The sequence below is a fragment of the Ornithorhynchus anatinus genome, chromosome 7, assembly GCF_004115215.2.
Source record: "Ornithorhynchus anatinus isolate Pmale09 chromosome 7, mOrnAna1.pri.v4, whole genome shotgun sequence".
NCBI classification, from domain to species: Eukaryota; Metazoa; Chordata; class Mammalia; order Monotremata; family Ornithorhynchidae; genus Ornithorhynchus; species Ornithorhynchus anatinus.
Window position 1 is genome coordinate 20,912,387 of NC_041734.1, and position 18,676 is coordinate 20,931,062.

The following is an 18,676-nucleotide window of genomic DNA, read 5'->3' on the forward strand; positions in this document are numbered from 1 at the left end:
GACTGGCACAAAACTCCAGCCCCTCCGAACCCTGTCCCCGCGGGGATCGGGCGGAGGGTCGAGTGGAAGGATTCCCGGGACGTGGCCCTACCCACCCCCCGCACCGGTGACCCGAGCGTCTCGTTTCAGAGCTGCGGGATCTCGGTGGAGTTCTGCAGCCACATCACCAGGGCGTTCACCCTGAGCACCCGGGGCAGCCGCGTGGAGCGGGCGGAAGAGGCGCTCGCCAACATGGGCAGCTCGGTCAGTCCCGGTGCGGCGGGTGTCTCGGGCCCGGGCGCTGCCCGCAGAGTCGGCTGGCACACGCGTTCTCGTGCGGTGGAGCCCCACGGGCGGCCGGTCGGCTCTGAGTCGGTTCCAGACTGGGGTGATGGGGGCCGGGGCGGGGCCCGGAGAGGGGCCGGGGGAGCGGGCTTCGCTCTTGGTCGGTCTTAGCGCTCTCTGTGGCTTCATCCCAATTCCACCTGGGGCTTAGCTCTTCCCAGGGACACCAAGCGCAGGTGGAGCCGTGTGATCTATGTTACCGTTCTTGGGAGGGGTAGGTGGGCAAGAGAGAGGATCCGTGGAAGGAGGGGGTCAAGTCCACAGGGTAGGTCGGAGGGCTCTGCTCCTTCCGGTCCACTCGGGCCCGGTGGGGATCCCTACACTGCACCGCTTTCGGTTTCGTGCAGCGGGAGATGGAACTAGGGGTCCAGTGGTCAAAACTGGACGGAGCTCGACATTGTTTCTGTCTGTGGCCGGGAGGGAGGGAGGAGGGCAAGTTTTAAAAAGGCAGATGGGATGGCTGTGGGGGCGATCGTCTGGTCCCTCATTCATTGTTGAGTTTATTGAGTGCTTACTAAGTGCAGAACACTGTACTAAGCCTCCCTCCTCCTTGGGTCTCTCCCGCTCTGGTCGCCGCCTCCCTCCCCTCCCCTCCCTCCAACCACTGTCACCCAGAGCTGCTCCAGAAGCCACTGGAACCCCAGTCCTGCGCCCTGGCCGCTGGGAAGCAACGTCCCACTTGGCGGGGGCCTTGTCCGTTAGTGGAGGATATAGGGAACGGGAGCCAAGCGTTTTTTTTGTGTGTGTGTGTGTCCGTGCTCTGTGATGGACCGGGTCCTCATTGTCCCCCTCTCTTCTAGGTATTTAGTGGGATCACACTGACCAAATTTGGAGGGATTGTGGTGTTGGCGTTTTCCAAGTCTCAGATTTTCCAGATCTTCTACTTCCGGATGTACTTGGCCATGGTCCTGCTGGGGGCCACCCACGGCCTCATCTTCCTCCCGGTCCTACTCAGTTACATAGGTAAGCGTTGGGGTGCTGTGCTGGCCGCGGAAGAGGAATGGAGGCCCAGTCTGCGTTAATCGTCTGCAGGCCTGCCGGCTGCCCCGTTCTCCGTCCTCGCCGGGCCTGGACCGGAGGGCCCCGGGGAGGTGGCGGGTGCGGCTAACCCCGGGACTCAGACCCTCGCCTGTGGGTTGGGGGTTGCGGCAGCCGCCGGGGCCCTGGCCCCCCCGTTGGGCTGAGCTGCTCGGTCAATCAGTGGTACAGAGCGGGTGCTTACTCTGAGCAGAGCATTTGAGTGAGCGCTTAAGAAAATTCAATACATTCGAGTTGTACTGATCACTGCCCGCAAAGCACTTAAGCTCTACAGGAGGAGATGGACATTAAAATCAACTCGGGCATGGGGCCCGAATAATAATAATATGCTGATGGCATTTGTTGAGGGCTTACTAGGTGCCAAGCACTGTTCTAAGCGCTGGGGGGAATACAGGATGATCAGGTTGACCTACGTGGGGCTCAGTCTTCATTCCCATTTTACAGATGAGGGAACTGAAGCAAAGAGAAGTTAAGTGACTTCCCAAAGTCACACCGTTGACAAGCGGCGGAGCAGGGATTTGAACCCATGATCTCTGACTCCCCAGCCCGTGCCCTTTCCACTGAGCCACGGATTGGTGTTGACCAGCTCTTTTTGGCCTTAATGGGGGCTGGGATGGTTTTGCAGCAGCGTTACAGGAATCTGAAAACGCTCTGGCGGAGGGACCTGCTTGCTTTTTTGTTTTAATATGGTATTTGTTAAGCACTTACGTGCCAGGCACTGTTCTGAGCGCCGGGGTAGATATGAGATATTCGGGTTGGACGTGGTCCCCGTCCCTCGGGGGCTCCCCATTTTCCAGATGAGGTAAGTGAGGCCCAGAGAAGTGAAGGGGCTTGCCCAACATCACACGCAGGAGCCAAGCGGCGGAGCCAGCATTAGAACCCAGGTCCTCCTGACTCCCGGGCTTTATCCATTCGGCCGCGCTGCCTGCCGGGGGAGAGGGGTGGGACACTGCTCCTCAGAGGGATTTCGGGGCTTCCGCTCAGGTAGGGCGCCTGACCTTCCTGGGGTGGAGAGAGAGAGAGGGAAAGAGGAGGCAGCAGGCGAGGTGAGATGCATCCCCAGCCATTGGGCTAAAGCAGCAGACCCCACGTGAAGAGGATTTTATCGGCAGTTGTGACGGTTGGCGATGAGCGATTCCCCTTCTTTCTCCCCGCACAGGACCTCCAGTAAACAGAGCAAAATGCCGCGCCGCCCAGGAGCGATCTAAAGGTACTGAGCGGGAGCGGCTCCTCTACTTTTAGCCCCAGACCCGGGGGCCCGGGCCCGCCGCGAGTAGCCGCCGACGGCCCGGCCTAACGGCTCCGGCCCCCGGCTTCTCCCCTCAGGCAGGCCCGGCCCGGACTCCTGAGCTGCCGCGGAGCGGGGGGCACCTCCGCACTAAGGGACCTTCCTCAGGGCCCCCGGAAGGCACGACCAGCGGGCACGGCGGGCGCGGGACGCTCTGCACCGGGTATGAGGACCCACCCCACCTCCCCCTCCCCCCCCGACCGCCAACCCAGCTAACTTACTGACACTTTTTAAAGCAAACCAATGCAATCTTCTCCCCTCCAGGGAAAAGCCCTCCGGCACACGGGTTGTACCATATTTTTAGTAACTTTCCAGAAATGTGCGTGTGTGTATATATATACATACTTTATTATGACTTTTGTAGGTAAAATCTCTATTAATCCAATAAATGAACTTTGTACACTTTTGTAAAACACTCACATCCGCCTCAGACAGCTGTGGGCTTCATCAGGGCTTGGTGTCCAAAGAGATGTTTGAAAAAAGCCACGTGTTCCTCGCAGTGTTCTCCTGAAAGAGAAGACGCAGGCCCGTGGCAGCCCCGCTCCCGGCCGCCTTCCTCCTCCCCTCCCCCCCCCCCCCCCCCCCCATATGCTGGGTTTTAACTTATTTTCTGGAATAAAAACGCTTCTTTGAGTTCCTGGTTGTTCCCTTTTCTAAGCGCCCTCTCCTCTAGCCCTGTTGGGGTGGTGGAGTGGATCTGGGGCGGGGAGTTGTGAGAAGCCTTGCACGCGAGCCTCCGCACCCACGCTTTCTTGAACTCGGAGCCGACGGGCCGAACCAGCGCGGAGGCGTGAAAGGTGGGGGAGGGCGAAGTTGGGGCCAGCTCCCCTCCCTTACGGGGAGGGGAGAAGACCGTCTCCGAACCCCCCCAAGTTGGGAGCGGGAGCCGGTTCCGCCGTGCCCCCCCTTACCCGGTGCGAAGCTGGGGTTCCCCCGTAAGCGCTGGTTGCGTTGCTCGAAGAAGCGGAAGATGGTGTAGAAGAGCATGTTGTCTTGGGTCTGCTTCGCCGCGTCGAGGAACTTGCGGGCGGAGACGGGGTCGTGTCCGCCCAGGCCCCGCAGGAAGCGCAGGGCGGCCAGCACCTGGTGCTTGGACAGCAGGACTTCCACGATCTCGTCGTTGGCCGTCGACAGTCTCTGGGGTGGGGGACGGAGGGGTCGGGGGCCGGAGGGGACCCCCGGGGGTCACACGCCCCCCCGCCCCCGCCCCCGGGCCGCGCTCCTTACCTTTAGCATGTCCAGGGCCAGCTGGTGGGCCGGGGGGTAGATGCTCTCTAAGGACAAGAGGAGGCAGGCCTGCGGTAGCGAGGGAGACCCACCGCGTCAAGCGGGCCGGGGGTTCTCGGCGGGCGGTCGGGAGGAGGGTCGGGGGGCGGCGCACCTACCAGCGGCTTGGAGTCGCTGAGGACGTGGTACTGCAGGAACTGGTGCAGCACGTAGAACAGGTTGTGCTGCACGAGGGTCTTGATGACGAGCTCGTGGAGGTAGTGCTGGGTACAAGCGCAGAGCGGGGTGACGGCCCCCGGTTAGCCGGCGGGGCCCGCGAAGCGCCTCGGCCGGCTCCGGGCTCCTTGGGCCCCTGCCCGCCATCCTCCGGGGGCTCCGAAGAAGCGACGGGTACCTGGACGGTGATCTGGAACTGGTTGAGGGAGCGGAGGTACTCCATCAGGACTGCCGTGATGAACTTCGGCGGCAGCTCCTGCGGGAGGACAGATGTGACGATAATCATTATGGTATTCGTTAAGCGCTGGGGTAGATACACTCGAAGGGGGTTAGATGCAGTCCCCGTCCCACGTGGGGTTCCCGGAGACGAGATGGGGTAGCCGAGGCTTGGAGAAGTAAAATGCCTCGCCCGAGGTCCCACGGCAGACAAGTGGCTGGGTCGGAGGGGGCGGCTCCGGGGAGCCGGAGGCCGGGGCCGGGGCCAGCCTACCCGAGGAGCGGCCCCTGACTAACCCCCCTCCCCCCCCGCCAGCCCCACATTTTGCCCCTCGGGGAGGGCCCGGGCACCTTCTTCTCCGTGAACTCGGACAGGACGTGCGTGTACATGTCCGACTGGTCGATGACGGCCTGGGTGCGGACGGGCCGCTTCAGCAGGGGGCTGCTCCGGCTCTGCCCGGTCTCCACCGCCTGCGGGACGACCACGGCACCGCCCGGTGAGCGAGGCCCGGAGCCCCCTCTCCCCGCCCCGTGCTGCCGCTTGGCCCCCGCCTCCATCACCACGCTGGTGCCAGGCCCTGGGGCTGTTAAATAATAACAATACCGTATTTGTCAAGCGCTTACTCTCTAGCGGGGACTGTACTGAGCTCTGGGGTGGATACAAGCAAATCGCTTTGGACACGGTCCCTCCCCAACACGGGGCTCACAGTTTCAATCTCCATTTTACAGATGAGGTAGCCGAGTCTCAGAGAAGTGAAGCGACTCGCCCGCGGTCGCAAAGCAGACGAGTGGCGGAGTCGGGATTAGAACTCACGACCTTCTGACTCCCGGGCCCGTGCTCCATCTACTATGCTATCGTGGGAGGTGATCGTGGCTGACGCCCCTCTCCCCGGTACCGGCGCCGCTGCGAGCCCGCTGTGTGTCGGCAGAGGAGCCTGCCGGTGACCGGCGCCCAGCCCCACCCCCAGAGCGGGCACGAGGCAGCTGGGATGGCTGCTGGCTCCATCTAGCCCCCGGGAAGTCCCGGTCACAAGGCTGCCCAAACTGGGGCCCGGGGAGGGGTGACCAGTATGTTTCCTGGGTTCCAAGGCCCGGGGCTCCGTCCAGCCGCCAACGAGCCCGTGGCAGGCGCCCGCGGCCCCCGAGGTGAGCTCTCCGGGACGAGAGGGAGGAAGGGGACAGCCGCCACTCGCCCGACCGAAATCCAGAGGATCGAGTCAGAGCGAGGAAGGAGCCCGGGCGGGAGCTTCTAAGAGCCAGCCTGGCGCCTCACACCCAAAAGCGGGGATTCAAGCCCCGCAGGCGAGGGCAGGACCACCCCCAAATCACTGCATTCCTGGACTCCAGCCAGCAAAGCAGCTCTCCCCGGGAGGGTGCTTGGGGCGTCCCGAACGAGCCCCCCAGATGGGGAGAGAGACCCCTCCCATCCCTTCCGCTGGCCGGGGCTCAGGTTCCCGGGTCCCGGGGAGGGCCCGTGGAGATCCAAGGGTCGGACCGGTGCCGGCCCGCCACCCCCATCCCCGGCTCCCTCCTCACCAGGGCATAACTCTGCTCGGCTTCCAAGTACTTCTTATACTCAGAGTTGAGTTTATCGAAGACCGTGGCGATGACCGGCAGCGTCCCTCTGTCCGACACGCTCAGCACTGGAAGAGATGCGGCGATCCCATCCGGTTCCAGCGGCGGCCGGCCGGTGGTCGGGGACGGGGAGGCCCGACGGACGAGTCCCGAGCCGGGTGGTCCCGCGGAGCGGCCTTGTGGGACTGGACTCCCCGAAGGGCCGTTCCCCGGGGGGAGCGGCACCGGAGCAACTGGTCCAGCCCACGGGATGACCCCTTCTACGGAGGCTGGGGGTCCAGCCCCAGCCTTGGGGATTCCCGGACTGGGCCCGTGGCTGTGAGCGGCTACGCGGACTCGTCGGCCGCCAGCCAGAGGCGGGCCAAGGCAGAGGGGGCGGCCGACCCCGCCCCGGGGTCAGTGACGAGGCCGAGGAGCTGGGGAGAGGCCGGGGGGTTCCCTGCCCCATGGGTGGGCACAGGGCGGGGCTGCTCTCCGGCCCGGGGCCCTCTGCCTCCGGGATTAGCCCTGCCGGGTTTCTGGGTGACGGAGCCATGGCCCGAAGGAAGGTCGGGGACAGCCCTCCCCTCCGATCCACATGGGGCCGGGGCAGCGGGCAGATGGTCACTTACTCTGGGAACACACAGCCAAGATGACCGGCTTGCAGTCCTTCCGCTGGAGGAGGAAGTCCACCAGCCGGCCCTTATCTGGGAGGAGGGCCACCACCGGCGCCAGCTTGACCTGGAGGTTCCAGAGGTAGCCTGGGGTCCGGACGGAAACAGATGCCGTCGGGAAACCTGCCCCCGCCCACCGAGGCCAGCCACACACCCGAGATGGCCGCCTAGGTCCCGGCCAGGACCGGGGAGCCCGGACTGGATGGCACAAGCCTGCCGGGGGTAGCTTCTGCCCGCCGTTCCCACCTCCTGCAGGGCTCCCTCCACAGGGACACCCTCTCACCCTCCGGGACTCGGGAGCGCCAAATTCCCCGCAGGCACTGAAGCCCCTTCAGGCTCGTTTACCCCCAGGCCGGGCACAGTGCCAGGACCTGCCCTTCCCCATCTAGAATCAGGAGCCTCAACTGCCCCTCCTTGGGATTCCCCGAGCCCGGAACACTGCCGCAAACATTTGGGGAAGTGTTCTCCCTCCGAACTCTCTGGGCCTTCCTTCCTCACCTCCCGATTTCAACTCCCCCCTCCGGCCCCGCCCCCCGCCGGCGCCCTCAGGGCCACGGGTGTCCCCCGGCCTACCCTGGCTGGCACTGATGATGATATCGGGCTGGAAGACGATCCAGGAGGACGAATCTGCTCGTTAAAGAGCCTTCGAGAAGGAGCGGAGTGACCCCGGCCCGGCCCCGGCCCTCCCCGCCCCAGCCCGTCTGGAGTCGACTGGGCTCGCGGCAAGCTCGCCTCCCCCTCCGGAGGACCCCTCCCCCTCCTCCTCCCACCCACGCCGGAGGGCTCGGCGGGAGACCCACGCGAGCGAGGTCCAGGCAGGACGTGGACGACTGGCAGGTCGGGAAAGGGCAGCTTGCGGTCAGGGATACAGAGCTTGCAGGGGACCGGAGAAGGGCTGGTCACGGCAGCAGGCCCTGTACCCGGCGGGGAAGAGGCGAGGGATGAGTCGTGAAGGCTCCAACCCGGGGACGAGAGCCCAGCGAGCCGAGGGCCCGGAGTCCCGCCCCCGGCCGAGGGGCGGGGACCACCGTTAGCGCAGGCGAGGGCCGGTTCCCGGTGGACAGCCCGCCCCCTCCGCCAAGGGGGCCCGGACCGTGGCTCCCTCCCGCCCCGACCGTCCCACCTGCTATGGGGATCTGGCAGGGCTGGATGGACCGGGCCGGGAGCACGGGCTGATGGAGGGTCACTGTGCCGTCGGACTCTCCGCGCAGCCTGATGTCGAAGATCACAGACGTCTGAAAGGTAAGGAGAGACGGGGGCGGCGCAGGGCGCCGCCGCCGTAGTTTGGGCAAAGACCTGGAATCACTATTAATAATCATCGTAACTATGGTATTCGGTAAATACCGAATACTCTGACTGGGACTGTGAGCCCCACGGGGACAGGGACCGTGTCCGACCCGATTGGCTCGTATCCTCCCCAGTGCGTAGTACAGTGCCTAGTACGTATTAAGTGCCTAATAAATATCACAATTATTATTGTTGTTATATCTGACGTACACATCTCCTCCAAGAGGCCTTCCCTGACTAAGCCCTCCTTTCCTCTTCTTCCATTCCCTCTCGTGTTGCCCTGACTTGTTCCCTTTATTTATCCTCCCCTCCTTGCTCCATAGTACCTGTGTACATATCAATAATTTATTGATTTATATTAATGTCTGTCTCCCACTGTACACTGTAAGCTCAATGTGGGCAGAGAATGTGTCTGTTATATTACTGGATTGTACTCCCCAAGCGCTTAGTACAGTGCTCTGCATACGGTAAGCATTCAATAAATACAACTGACTGCTTGGGAGGGCTGACAAAGAGACCAGGCCCGTGACAACGGGGGCCCCGCACGGGTTGCCAGCCTGGCTCCTCCCCACCCCCAACCCGCCACTCGGCCCTGCCCGGTTCCCCCAAGAAGCTTCTCCATCGGGGTCCTGGTGTCTGTCCAGCCCTCCGGAATCCCGGAAGCCTATGAACTTCCCAGTTTTGAAGCCCTCAAACATCCAGGATGGTCATTTCTCCACCAGGAAGAGCGTGTCCTGCAAACCCCTAAGCTGCTCAAAGACCCCCGACATTCACCTTATGTCACATGTTTCGGTGGGAAACAAGGGGTGAGGATTCAAGGGTGCCTATCACCCCTGGTGAAGCTCAAAATGGTGCTTCAAGACAGAATGAAAAAGGCTTGCTCAGCTGGTTTTGAAGTTCATAGGACTCAAAGTTGAACTTTTCTACCCCCCGGTTTCTCGGACATTTCTTTGACCCTTAACAGTTGTGTCACTTGCCCCTCACCGGAAACCCATCCAAGCTATTCAAAATCAGCCCCTAGGACACTTCGAATTTTAAATCTCCAGACTTGGCTCCCTGCACAATGCTGATGAAAGGCTGACAGCTCATCCAGTCAACCGCTTCGAACAGCATCAGCGCAGCCTCGTCAATTCACAACAGTGTCGGGGTAACTCTGTTTCCCATTTATAGCCCAATTATGAAATGGAAAACCCACACCGTGAAAGATATGACTTTATGGGTTTTTTCTTTTTTTTTGTGGTACTTGTTAAGCACTTATCCTGTCTTAAGCCCTGGGGTAGGTATGAGCTACTCAGATTGGACACAGTCCATGCCCCGTGTGGGGCTCGCAGTCTTAATCCCCACTGTATTTTATTTTATTCAATTAATTTGATTCATATCCTGCCTCCCCACCCTGGACTGTAAGCTCGTTGTGGGCAGGGAACATGTCCGCTAATTCTGTTGCATGGTGCTCTCCCAGGCGTTCAGTACAGTGCTTCACTCATAGTAAGTGCTCCAAAAATACAACTGATTGTACAGATGAGTTAACTGAGGCCCAGAGAACTGAAGTGACTTGCCCGAGGTCCCCCAAAGGCCAGCGTTTTGCCCCAAATAATAATAATAATGTTGGTATTTGTTAAGCGCTTACTATGTGCAGAGCACTGTTCTAAGCGCTGGGGTAGATACAGGGTAATCAGGTTGTCCCACGTGAGGCTCACAGTTAATCCCCATTTTACAGATGACTTGGGATCCCCAAATCCCGCGCAGCTCCTACCTCGGTGTCCTGATGATGCACCACCACCAGGTTGTCCACCACATTGAGGGCAAACTTTCCCGTCCTGTTCAGCTTGAGGATGTGCAACTTCCTACAGGGGCCCTCCCTGAGGCGGCCGCGCCGGGGGCCAGAGAGAGGCAGGATCAATGAGCCGCCCTCCGGGGAGAGGTTGGCTCTTGGGCTTCGGTCGGAGGGGCCGGGGAAACGTACCGTGGCAAGTGGTACAGGACCACCTCGGCTCCGGAGTTGCTGGAGGCCCGGGAGTGGTGTCTCAGGAAGAGGACGTAGAGCTGCCCGTAGCTGCCGGAGGAAGGGAGAGGCCCGCTCGCTCTGTGGCTCTGAGTCGCCTGCAGGCCTGCCTACCCTGTGTGAGTGGCACGCTGGGAGCCACAACGCACCCTCCGCCCGTCTCGTCTGACCCGCGTCTTGTTGCCTGACGGGGATGCCCGCTCTCCCTATCCTTGATCGGTAAAACCGGCCCGAATAGCATTTCCTTGCCCCGGACCTACATGGTAGCCATGGCGATGTCTCTTTCGGAAAGGCTCGGTTTTGTTGCCTTGGGAGTGGTCGGTAATTCGATTTCAAACTTGGACAGCTTCGACATGGTTCCGGTCTAGTCAGAAACACAGAGAAGGTGGCGGCTCGCTCTTGGGAAGAGTTGGTGGCCATGGCTCCCTGGCAGCGGGTCCCCCTGAGCGCTGGGAACTCCCTCTAGATTCTATGCTCGTTGTGGGCAGGGAATGTATCTTTTATACTGGACTCTTTCAAGTGCTTAGTATAGTGTTCTGCAAACAATAGATGCTCAATAAATACTGTTGACTGACTGTCTCGGGCCTGGCGGTGAAGAGCCAGGACAGTACTCCCATTGAGGGGACACCTGACTTGTAGAATTTTAGGATTCAGTCTGACTTCTAATGCTCGAATGAATCGGAACTCCATCACACCCTCTAATCGTATTTTATGTCCCATCTCGGTGCCAGGGTCCGGGCGGGGCCAAGATCAGGCGGGGAAAACGGGCGTGGAGACGAGCGAGAGCCCACGACAGCGTTTTTCCCTCGGTGGGGGCTCCAACCCAGGGGACGCGGATTGGAGAGAAAACGAGGACGAGAAGGGGTTGGAAGGGGCCCTAAGCCCGTCTCTTACCCTGAAATGGAAAGGCTGAAGGATGTTGCCCAGGACTGTGGTGGACAGCAGAATGACCGAACTCTCGGGGCAGGACATGTACCAGTTCACGTTGATATTCTGATTTTTCAGGAGTTTCAAACTCCGTTTCTCTGGCAGTACCTGAAACGAGGGTAGGAATCAACTTGTCCCTTCAGAAGGACGGGCATAAATGAGAAGGCTAAGCAGGTGGGTTTCTGTGAGATGAGTTAATACATTCAATAATACAGAAAGTGGGGGGAGAAGGTTTGCCTTTGTCTTTGAACTCTTTTTCCCAGTTCCATACAGGCCAGAGACTCCAGAACAGCATTTCTACTAATAATAAAAATAATGGTATTTGTTCAGCGCTATGTGCCAGGCTGTGTATATACGAAGTGCTGGAGTAGATACAAGATAATAGGGTTGAACAAGGTCTTAATCCCCATTTTACAGATGAGGAAACGGAGGCACAGAGAAGTTCAGCCCAAGGTCACAAAGCAGACAAGTGGCGAAGCCGAGATTAGAACCCAGGTCCTCTGACTCCCAGACTCGTACTCTTTCCACGAGGCCATGCTGCTTCCCAAACACACTTCAATCAATCGATTGATGGTGTTTATTGAGTGCTTACTCTGTGCAGACCATTGTATTACGCACTTCCACATTAATCCCAGTAGCCTTTAGGGGAACGGGCAAGCCGAGGTTGGGGGGAGGTTCTCTAGGCTAGTCGAAGGCAACAGATTCACCTGTTTTTGTTTTTTTTCCTGAGTAAGTCCCATTGGCCTTTAGCCCAAGACTGGGCAGAGTTTAATCCTTTCCTCCAAACTCTAGAATGTCATCTTCTCTTGCACCGAGTCAACCCATCCGATATCGCAAAAGTATAGCTCCTTCAGCCATCAATCAACCAATTAATCAATGGTATCTATTGAGCACTTACCTGTGTGCACAGCAGTGTCGTGCGCACGTGGGAGAGGACGAGACAATCGAATCTTGCCCACATCGGTCTGGCCTGCCTCCACCCCGGTCTCCCTGGGCCCAGCCCTGGACTGAACGACCCCCTGGGGTGCCACTCCCTCCGGGCACCCGCCGCCTGCCACTTCTGCAGGAGCCGATAAGCGAGCGGCCCACGCCAAGTCAAAACCACCACAACATGCTCTGACGTGACGCATTTGCGCCTGAGGGCAAAGCCCCAGGCCGTCCCTCCTCGGCGGGGTTGCGGAGGGGGTCCGCGAACGGTGACCATCCCTCCTCTTCGGGGCTGCTGGGGGGTCCGCGAGCGGCCCGGGCCGCCACAGACAAGACCCTCACGGCCCCGACGGGCACACGTCGGCTCCCTCCGGAGCCACGGCCGGCGTTACCTGGTAAAACTCGATTCCTTGATCTGTGATGAAGACGATTTCGGTCGAGCTGGTCCAACAGAACCCCAAAATGTTGGCATTCTTGGTCTTTGAGAGAAACCAAGAGAAGGCGTCCATTCAAGTCTCCCTCCGCTTTCTTGTTCCACTGCTCCTAATTCCCCCGTCCTGCTACCCGGGGCCAGGGTCGGGGCGAGTGAGGGGGAATCAATCTCAGCTCCTTCCCAGTTGAGCTCCCCTCCCAGCGGAGGCCTAAGAATCGTGGGTGGCTTGCCCTCCTGTGGCTGCAGCCTAAAGGCAGGACAGCCGGCACCCGCTTCCCAGCCACCCATCTGCCCGGTGAGCTGGCCGCCGGGACATCCCCCGGCCCCCGCTGGGTCCTACCCCCCGGGGTCTTGCAAAGAGATCTGGCACCGGGTGGGCAATTTCACCTGGCAGGGTCAGGGTGTAGTGTTTGGGCTTCCCTCTCCACTCCTACCCGGCAAGGAGACGGGACACGGTACCGGGCCCGGCTCTGATGATCCCGGCCCCGGGGATGGGAAAACCAAGCGGTGCTGCCAGGCCCCAGAGACAACTCAGATCCACATGGAATGGGGGAATGGGGCTCCGGGGCCCAATCTACGGGAAAGGAGGAGAAGGCAGAAAACCCCTCCTTGGACTCTCCAGGGCCCGGAAGCACGGGTGGGGCGGTGGGGTGACAAACCCTCGTCCGAACTGTGTCGGACAAATCTGCCCGGTGCCCAGTACATGACATTAGTAGGTAAGACACAACACTCAGTGAAGTACTGTGGCCTAGTGGAAAGAGTATGGGCCTGGAAGTCAGAAGGACCTGTGTCCCAGGCCCCGATCTGCCACTCCTCTGCTGTGAGGTCTTGGTCAAGTCACTTCACTTCTCTGGGCCTCAGTTACCTGATCTGCAAAATGGGGGTTAATAATAATAATAATAACAATGGTATTTATTAAGCACTTACTATGTGCCAGCGACTAAAACCTGGGGTAGAAACAACCACATGGGGCTCACAATCTTGATCCTCACTTTACAGATGAGGTAACTAAGGTACAGAGAAGTGCATGACTTGCCCAAGGTCATAAAATAGATGAGTGGTGGAGCCAGGATTAAGATTGAGCCCCATACGGGACAGGGATTATGTCCAATCTGATTAGCTTGTATCTATCCCAGTGCTTCGTACAGTGCCTGGCACAGAATAGGTGCTTAACAAATACCACAAAAAAAAAATACTTAATCTGGGGCTTTGCATGCAGTAGGGAGGGGATCAACAAATAACATGAGGGATTAAAACTGCTCACAGCTACCTTGCATTCTTGGGTGTATTCCAGTTGAGGGCTATCGGGGATGAAGTTCAAAAAATCCTGAAAGAGAGAATCAACAAAGAATCAGTTGACAGCAACATTTCTGGATGATTTACAATTTGTGAAACATCTTGTTGGTCCAGTATCATCTCCTCGGCCAGCCTTAGCCCTTGAAAGGGTCTCTGTGTCTCTGTCTCACTTTCATCGTTCTCGTTTCAACCTACAAGGTTCTTGTCGTAATGCTCACAATTAGTATCCACCTGTCCACTTCACTACCAGGCAGTCGATTGTATCGAGTGAGCGCTTACTGTGTGCAAAAGCACTATTCTGCTGGGGAGAGTACACCAGTAGAGTTGCCATAATCCCTTGCCTCAAAGAGTTTCCCACTCTCTTCCCTGCTCCCAGCCCTCAGCTTTTATATTACCCTTGCGTCGTATATTCATTCATTCAATAGTATTTATTGAGTGCTATGTGCAGAGCACTGTACTAAGCACTTGGAATGTACATATATGCACTTGGATCTGTGCCATTGGGTAGGTTAGCCCTAGAGGAACGAAGTGTGTGGGTTGGGTTGTAGGAGAAGAGAACCTAGGTGAGGTAGGAGGGGGCAGAGTGATTGACTGTTTTTTGAGTACCAACGGTTAAGGAGTTTCTGTTTGATGTGGAGGTGAGTGGGCAACCAACGGACTTTGTTTTTGAGGAGCAGGGCAACAAGGCCTGAACATTTCTGTAGAAAAATGATCCGTGCAGCAGAATGAAGTACTGACTCAGTGCTCCAGTTTCAACCGCCCTGCCCGACCTGCCCAACCCTCCAGCCGATGACCCGCTGCCCCTGACGATGCTTTACCAGGGACCTGTTGCTCCGTGAGAGGGGTTTGGCCGAGGAAGGGTAGCAAACGCAAAGCCCTGCCTCAGAGTTCTGGCTGGAATACCAGAAGCCGGAAGGGCAGCGAACATTCGTTCGTTCAATCGTATTTACTGAGCGCTTACTGTGTGCAGAGCACTGTACTAAGGCCTGTGGAGAATACACGACGACAACAAGCCGACGTATTCTGGGCCCACAGCGAGCTCGCTCCGTCCTGCCTCGCAATTCTGGCCGGAATAGGAGAGGCTGGAAGGGGCGGGTGGCGGGGAGACAGACAAAGGGCGTCATATGCGCTCCCACCCCAACCGTCCGGCTGGCTGCCTTACAGCTTAGAACAGTGCTTCATGTATAGTAAGCACTTAAATACCACCATCCCTCTAAATTCATTATGGGGCAGGGACTGTGACTGTTTCTGGTTCTACCGTACTCTCCCAAGTGCTTAGAAGAGTGCTCTGTACACAGAAAACGCTCAGTAAATCCGATTGAATGAATGAGCTCCTTTCACTTCTCTTCTCAAAGCCGTCTTCCTCCTGCTCTGCCCTCTCCCATGGAGATCTCCGTGATCCAGAATAATGACAATAATAATTGCAGTATTTCCTCCCCCGCCCGCCCTCCCTCACAGAGACCCCCGGCTATCCAGAATAATGATAATAATCGTCATCATCAGGATCCCGCTCGCCTCTCCTCAGCAGCCCCTCTGCTTCTCCCCACCCCCTCCCCCCGGCATCCACTCCCGTCTTTCCCCGTTCAGCGCCCACTGTGCCCAAGTGGTGCGCTTCACAGCACGGGCGTGTGACCACAACCCCCAGCCGGGAGCGGCGGGAGCCTGGCCGGGGCGCAGAAGGAGAAGGCGAGGGAGTGACACACCCAAAGGCGACTCTTACCACAATCTTAGAGGTCCTCTGAACGGCCAAGATCTTGTTTCCCAAGGAAAACTTGATGCATTTCACTTCCCCTTTGTCTTCCATTCTTAAGAAAAGGGAGAAGGCGAGAATGAATAGCTCTAGACTGAAAGCTGCCCTCCGGACTGTACGCTCGTTATGGGCAGGAACTGCGGCTGCTGGTTCGGTTCTACTGTAGTCTCCCAAGCGCTTAGCACAGTGCTCTGCACATAGTAAGCGCTCAATAAATACGACAGATTGACTGATTGAGCGGGTGGTTCTCCCTGTTCTGTAGCCATCCACCATTTAGAGCTGGGAGGCTGGGAGGAGGGAGTGGGGGGATGGTAGGCAGGGAACGTGTCTGTTTATTGCTCTCCTGTGCCCCACCAAGCACTTAGAGCCGTGCTCTGCACACGTTAAGTGATCAATAAATACGAGTAAATGAATGAGGAGGGAAAATTTCATTTGGGGCTGAGGGGAGGAAGAAGGCTCTGCAGCTGACATTAAAACAGCGCTTAGAACAGTGCTTGGTACATAGTGAGCGCTTAACAAATAGCATCATCGTCATCATCAACAGACACCCCATTTTCAAGCAACCAAATCCACCCAACAGCAACTTTCCTCGTACAGGGTGGGGTCGGAGGTTACCTGAAAGAGATGGGGTTCCTCTCCTCCGGTCCTTTAACCACCACCCCGGTAGCTCCGCCCGACCGGACGGCAAAAACCTGAAAATCGGAAGCCATTTCTTTTAATGGGATTTGCTAAGCAATTACTATGTGCCCAAGGCACTGCACTAAGCGCTGGGCTAAATACAAGCTAATTAAATCGACACGGTCCCTGTCCCACTTGGGGGCTCACAGTCTTCAGCCCCATTTTCCAGATGAGGAAACCGAGGCACGGAGAAGTGACTTGCCCCAGGCCTCGGGGCTGGGAAACGGTGGAGTCAGGATTGGATAGAGGCTGATTTCGTTCCACTAGGCCGCTCCACTTCTTAGGCCACTCGAACTGGAACCCAACTTTGACTAGTTGAGCGAACAAGGGGGAGAAGCAGTGTGGCCCAGTGGATAGAGCCCGGGCCTGGGAGCCGGAGGACCTGGGCACTTCATCCCGGCTCCGCCACTTGTCTTCCGTGTGACCGGGGGCAAGTCGCTTCACTTCTCTGGGCCTCAGTTACCTCATCTGTAAAATGGGGGTGAAGACTGTGAGTCCTATGCGGACCTGGAACCGCATCCAACCCGATTTGCTCGTATCCGCCCCAGTGCTTAGTACAGTGCCCGACACACAGAAGTGCTCAATAAATACGACTGAATGAAGGAATGAATGAGGAGTGAGCGCTTAACCAGCACCACGATTATTATCATTATTCTCTGGGCTTCAGCCATAATAACTGTAGCATTTTTTAAGTGCTTACAATAGAGAAGCAGCATGGCTCAGCGGAAAGAGCCCGGGCTTGGGAGTCAGAGGTCATGGTTTCAAATCCCGGCTCAGCCACTTGTCAGCTCTGTGACTTTGGGCAAATCACTTCACTTCTCTGGGCCTCAGTGACCCCATCTGTAAAATGGGGATGAAGACTGTGAGCCTCACGTGGGACAACTTGATCAGCTTGTATCCTTCCCAGCGCTTGGCCCATAAGTGAGCACTTTACAAATGCCATCATTATTATTATAATTAATATGCCAGGCATTGTAGTAAACGCTGGGTTGGATGAAAGCAAATTCAGTACCCGGGTTTCCACAATTATTGTTATTCTCTGGGCGTCAGTTTCCTTATTTGCAAAATGGGGATTTGGTCATAACTGTAGCATTTTTTTACGTGCTTACCACGTGCCAGGCACTGTAGTAAGCTCTGGGGTGGATACAAGCAAATTCAATAACTGGGTTTCCACAATTATTATCGTTATTCTCTGGGCTTCAGTTTCCTTACCTGCAAAATGAGGATTGAGTCAAAATAATTGTAGCATTTTTTAAGTGCTTACCACGTGCCAGGCACTGTAGTAAGCGCTGGGGTGGATACAAGCAAATTCGATACCCGGGTTTCCTCCTACTTAGACGGGGGTGGAGGATGGGGTGGGGGGGTCCTGTGCGGGACAGGGGCTGTGTCCAGCTGACAAGCCTCTATCTCCCCACCCCCGGCGCTTAGTACGGTGCCTGGCACACAGCAAGCGCTGAACAAATACCATCAAAAAAGAAAAGAACAACCCCAAGTGCCGCCTGCCCGACGTGGAGGGCCCAGAAGGGGTCCCGGGGTGGCCCTCCTGGGTGCGGAGCACTGGGCTGAGCGCTGGGCCTCGCGTCAGGGGTGGGAGCTCAGAGGGGTGAGGTGAAGGGGGGTGAGACGTGAGGTGAAGCGTGAGGGGGGGTGAGGGGGTGAAGGAAGTGGGTGAGGGGGGTGAAGGGGGTGAGGTGGTGAGGGGGGTGTGAGGTGAGGGGACTGAGGTGAAAGGGTGAGGGGTGAAGGGGTGTGAGGTGAAGAGGTGTAAGGTGAGGGGTGTGAGGGGCTGAAGGGGTGAGGTGGTGAGGACTGTGAGGGGTGAAGGGGTGTGAGGGGGTGAGGGCGGTGTAAGGTGAAGGGTGAGGGGTGGGAGGGGGTGAAGGGGTGAGGGGGGTGAGGTGGTGAGGGGGGTGTGAGGTGAGGGGACTGAGGTGAAAGGGTGAGGGGTGAAGGGGTGTGAGGTGAAGAGGTGTAAGGTGAGGGGTGTGAGGGGCTGAAGGGGTGAGGTGGTGAGGACTGTGAGGGGTGAAGGGGTGTGAGGGGGTGAGGGCGGTGTAAGGTGAAGGGTGAGGGGTGGGAGGGGGTGAAGGGGTGAGGGGGGTGAGGGGGTGAGGGGGGTGTGAGGTGAGGGGACTGAGGTGAAGAGGTGGGAGGGGTGAAGGGTGAGGGGTGTGAGAGGTGAGGGGTGAAGGAGTGTGAGGTGAAGGGGGGTGAGGGGTGTGAGGTGAAGGGTGAGGGGTGTGAGAGGTGAGGGGTGAGAGGTGAAGGGTGAGGGGTGAGGGGTGAAGGGGGGTGAGGTAAAGGGGGGTGAGAGGTGAGGGGTGAAGGGGGGTGAGGTGAAGGGTGAGGGGTGTGAGAGGTGAGGGGTGAAGGGGGGTGAGGTAAAGGGGGGTGAGAGGTGAGGGGTGAAGGGTGAGGGGTGTGAGAGGTGAGGGGTGTGAGGTGAAGGGGGGTGAGGGGTGAGAGGTGAAGGGGGGTGAGGGGTGAGAGGTGAGGAGTGAAGGGTGTGAGGGGTGTGAGGCGAAGGGTGTGAAGGGTGAGGGGGGTGAGAGGTGAGGGGTGAAGGGGGGTGAGGGGTGTGAGGTGAAGGGGGGCGAGGGGTGAAGGGGGATGAGGGTGTGTGAGGTGAGGTGAGGTGAGGAGGGCGGGTGGGGTGGGGTGGGGTGGGGTGCGGCCCTCGGCCCCCGGCCCCGTCGGACCTGCTTGTTGGCCTCATCGAAGAAGACGCAGTTGACGGCGTTGGCCTTCTCGAAGTGGACGGGCCGCTCGCACAGCTCCAGGTAATAGTCCTCCACGCTCATGGCCGCGCCGGGGCCGGGGGCGAGCGCGGGGGGCGAGC

At 58.4% G+C, this 18,676-nt stretch overlaps 2 protein-coding genes across 5 annotated transcripts in view; one reads left to right on the forward strand and one right to left on the reverse strand.

The window, feature by feature from the left end:
• NPC1 (NPC intracellular cholesterol transporter 1) overlaps positions 1-3,063 on the forward strand; it is a 52,661-nt gene extending 49,598 nt beyond the window's left edge. Inside the window, exons 23-26 of one of the 2 annotated variants that reach the window (XM_039912704.1) lie at positions 130-243; positions 1,125-1,287; positions 2,522-2,572; positions 2,689-3,063. In XM_039912704.1, the coding sequence (XP_039768638.1) occupies positions 130-243; positions 1,125-1,287; positions 2,522-2,572; positions 2,689-2,711 (351 nt within the window). In that variant the 3' untranslated portion in view covers positions 2,712-3,063. Of the gene's footprint in view, positions 1-129; positions 244-1,124; positions 1,288-2,521; positions 2,620-2,688 lie in introns of those variants that run through there. The other variant, XM_029068341.2, reaches the window with a different exon arrangement.
• Positions 2,977-18,676, reverse strand: RMC1 (regulator of MON1-CCZ1). Of its 3 annotated transcripts, XM_029068342.2 has the most exons (20): positions 18,537-18,675; positions 15,775-15,851; positions 15,130-15,214; positions 13,384-13,440; positions 12,073-12,159; positions 10,721-10,861; positions 10,087-10,190; positions 9,788-9,877; positions 9,578-9,683; positions 7,661-7,772; positions 7,407-7,451; positions 7,111-7,164; positions 6,496-6,624; positions 5,846-5,952; positions 4,661-4,780; positions 4,272-4,349; positions 4,036-4,140; positions 3,878-3,946; positions 3,562-3,787; positions 2,977-3,157 (listed from the first exon to the last, which is right to left on the reverse strand). In XM_029068342.2, the coding sequence occupies exons 1-20, from the start codon at positions 18,636-18,638 to the stop codon at positions 3,078-3,080; spliced, it is 1,974 nt and encodes a 657-aa protein (XP_028924175.1). In that variant the 5' UTR covers positions 18,639-18,675; the 3' UTR covers positions 2,977-3,077. The 3 variants fall into 3 exon arrangements, with proteins under 3 accessions (XP_028924175.1, XP_028924176.1, XP_028924177.1); XM_029068343.2 differs by lacking the exon at positions 15,775-15,851 and having other exon boundaries at positions 18,537-18,641; XM_029068344.2 differs by lacking the exon at positions 2,977-3,157 and having other exon boundaries at positions 3,564-3,787; positions 3,878-3,924; positions 18,537-18,676.

What these genes read in the sequence shown, in the direction of transcription:
- RMC1 (XM_029068342.2), bottom strand. Translation starts at nt 18,638, where the DNA reads ATGAGCGTGGAGGACTATTACCTGGAGCTGTGCGAGCGGCCCGTCCAC. An exon ending in GTCCTGTACCACTTGCCACG is followed by an intron (nt 9,684 to 9,787) that starts GTACGTTTCCCC and finishes CGGCCGCCTCAG; the next exon opens with GGAGGGCCCCTGTAGGAAGT. An exon ending in TCAGCGACTCCAAGCCGCTG is followed by an intron (nt 3,947 to 4,035) that starts GTAGGTGCGCCG and finishes TCGCTACCGCAG; the next exon opens with GCCTGCCTCCTCTTGTCCTT.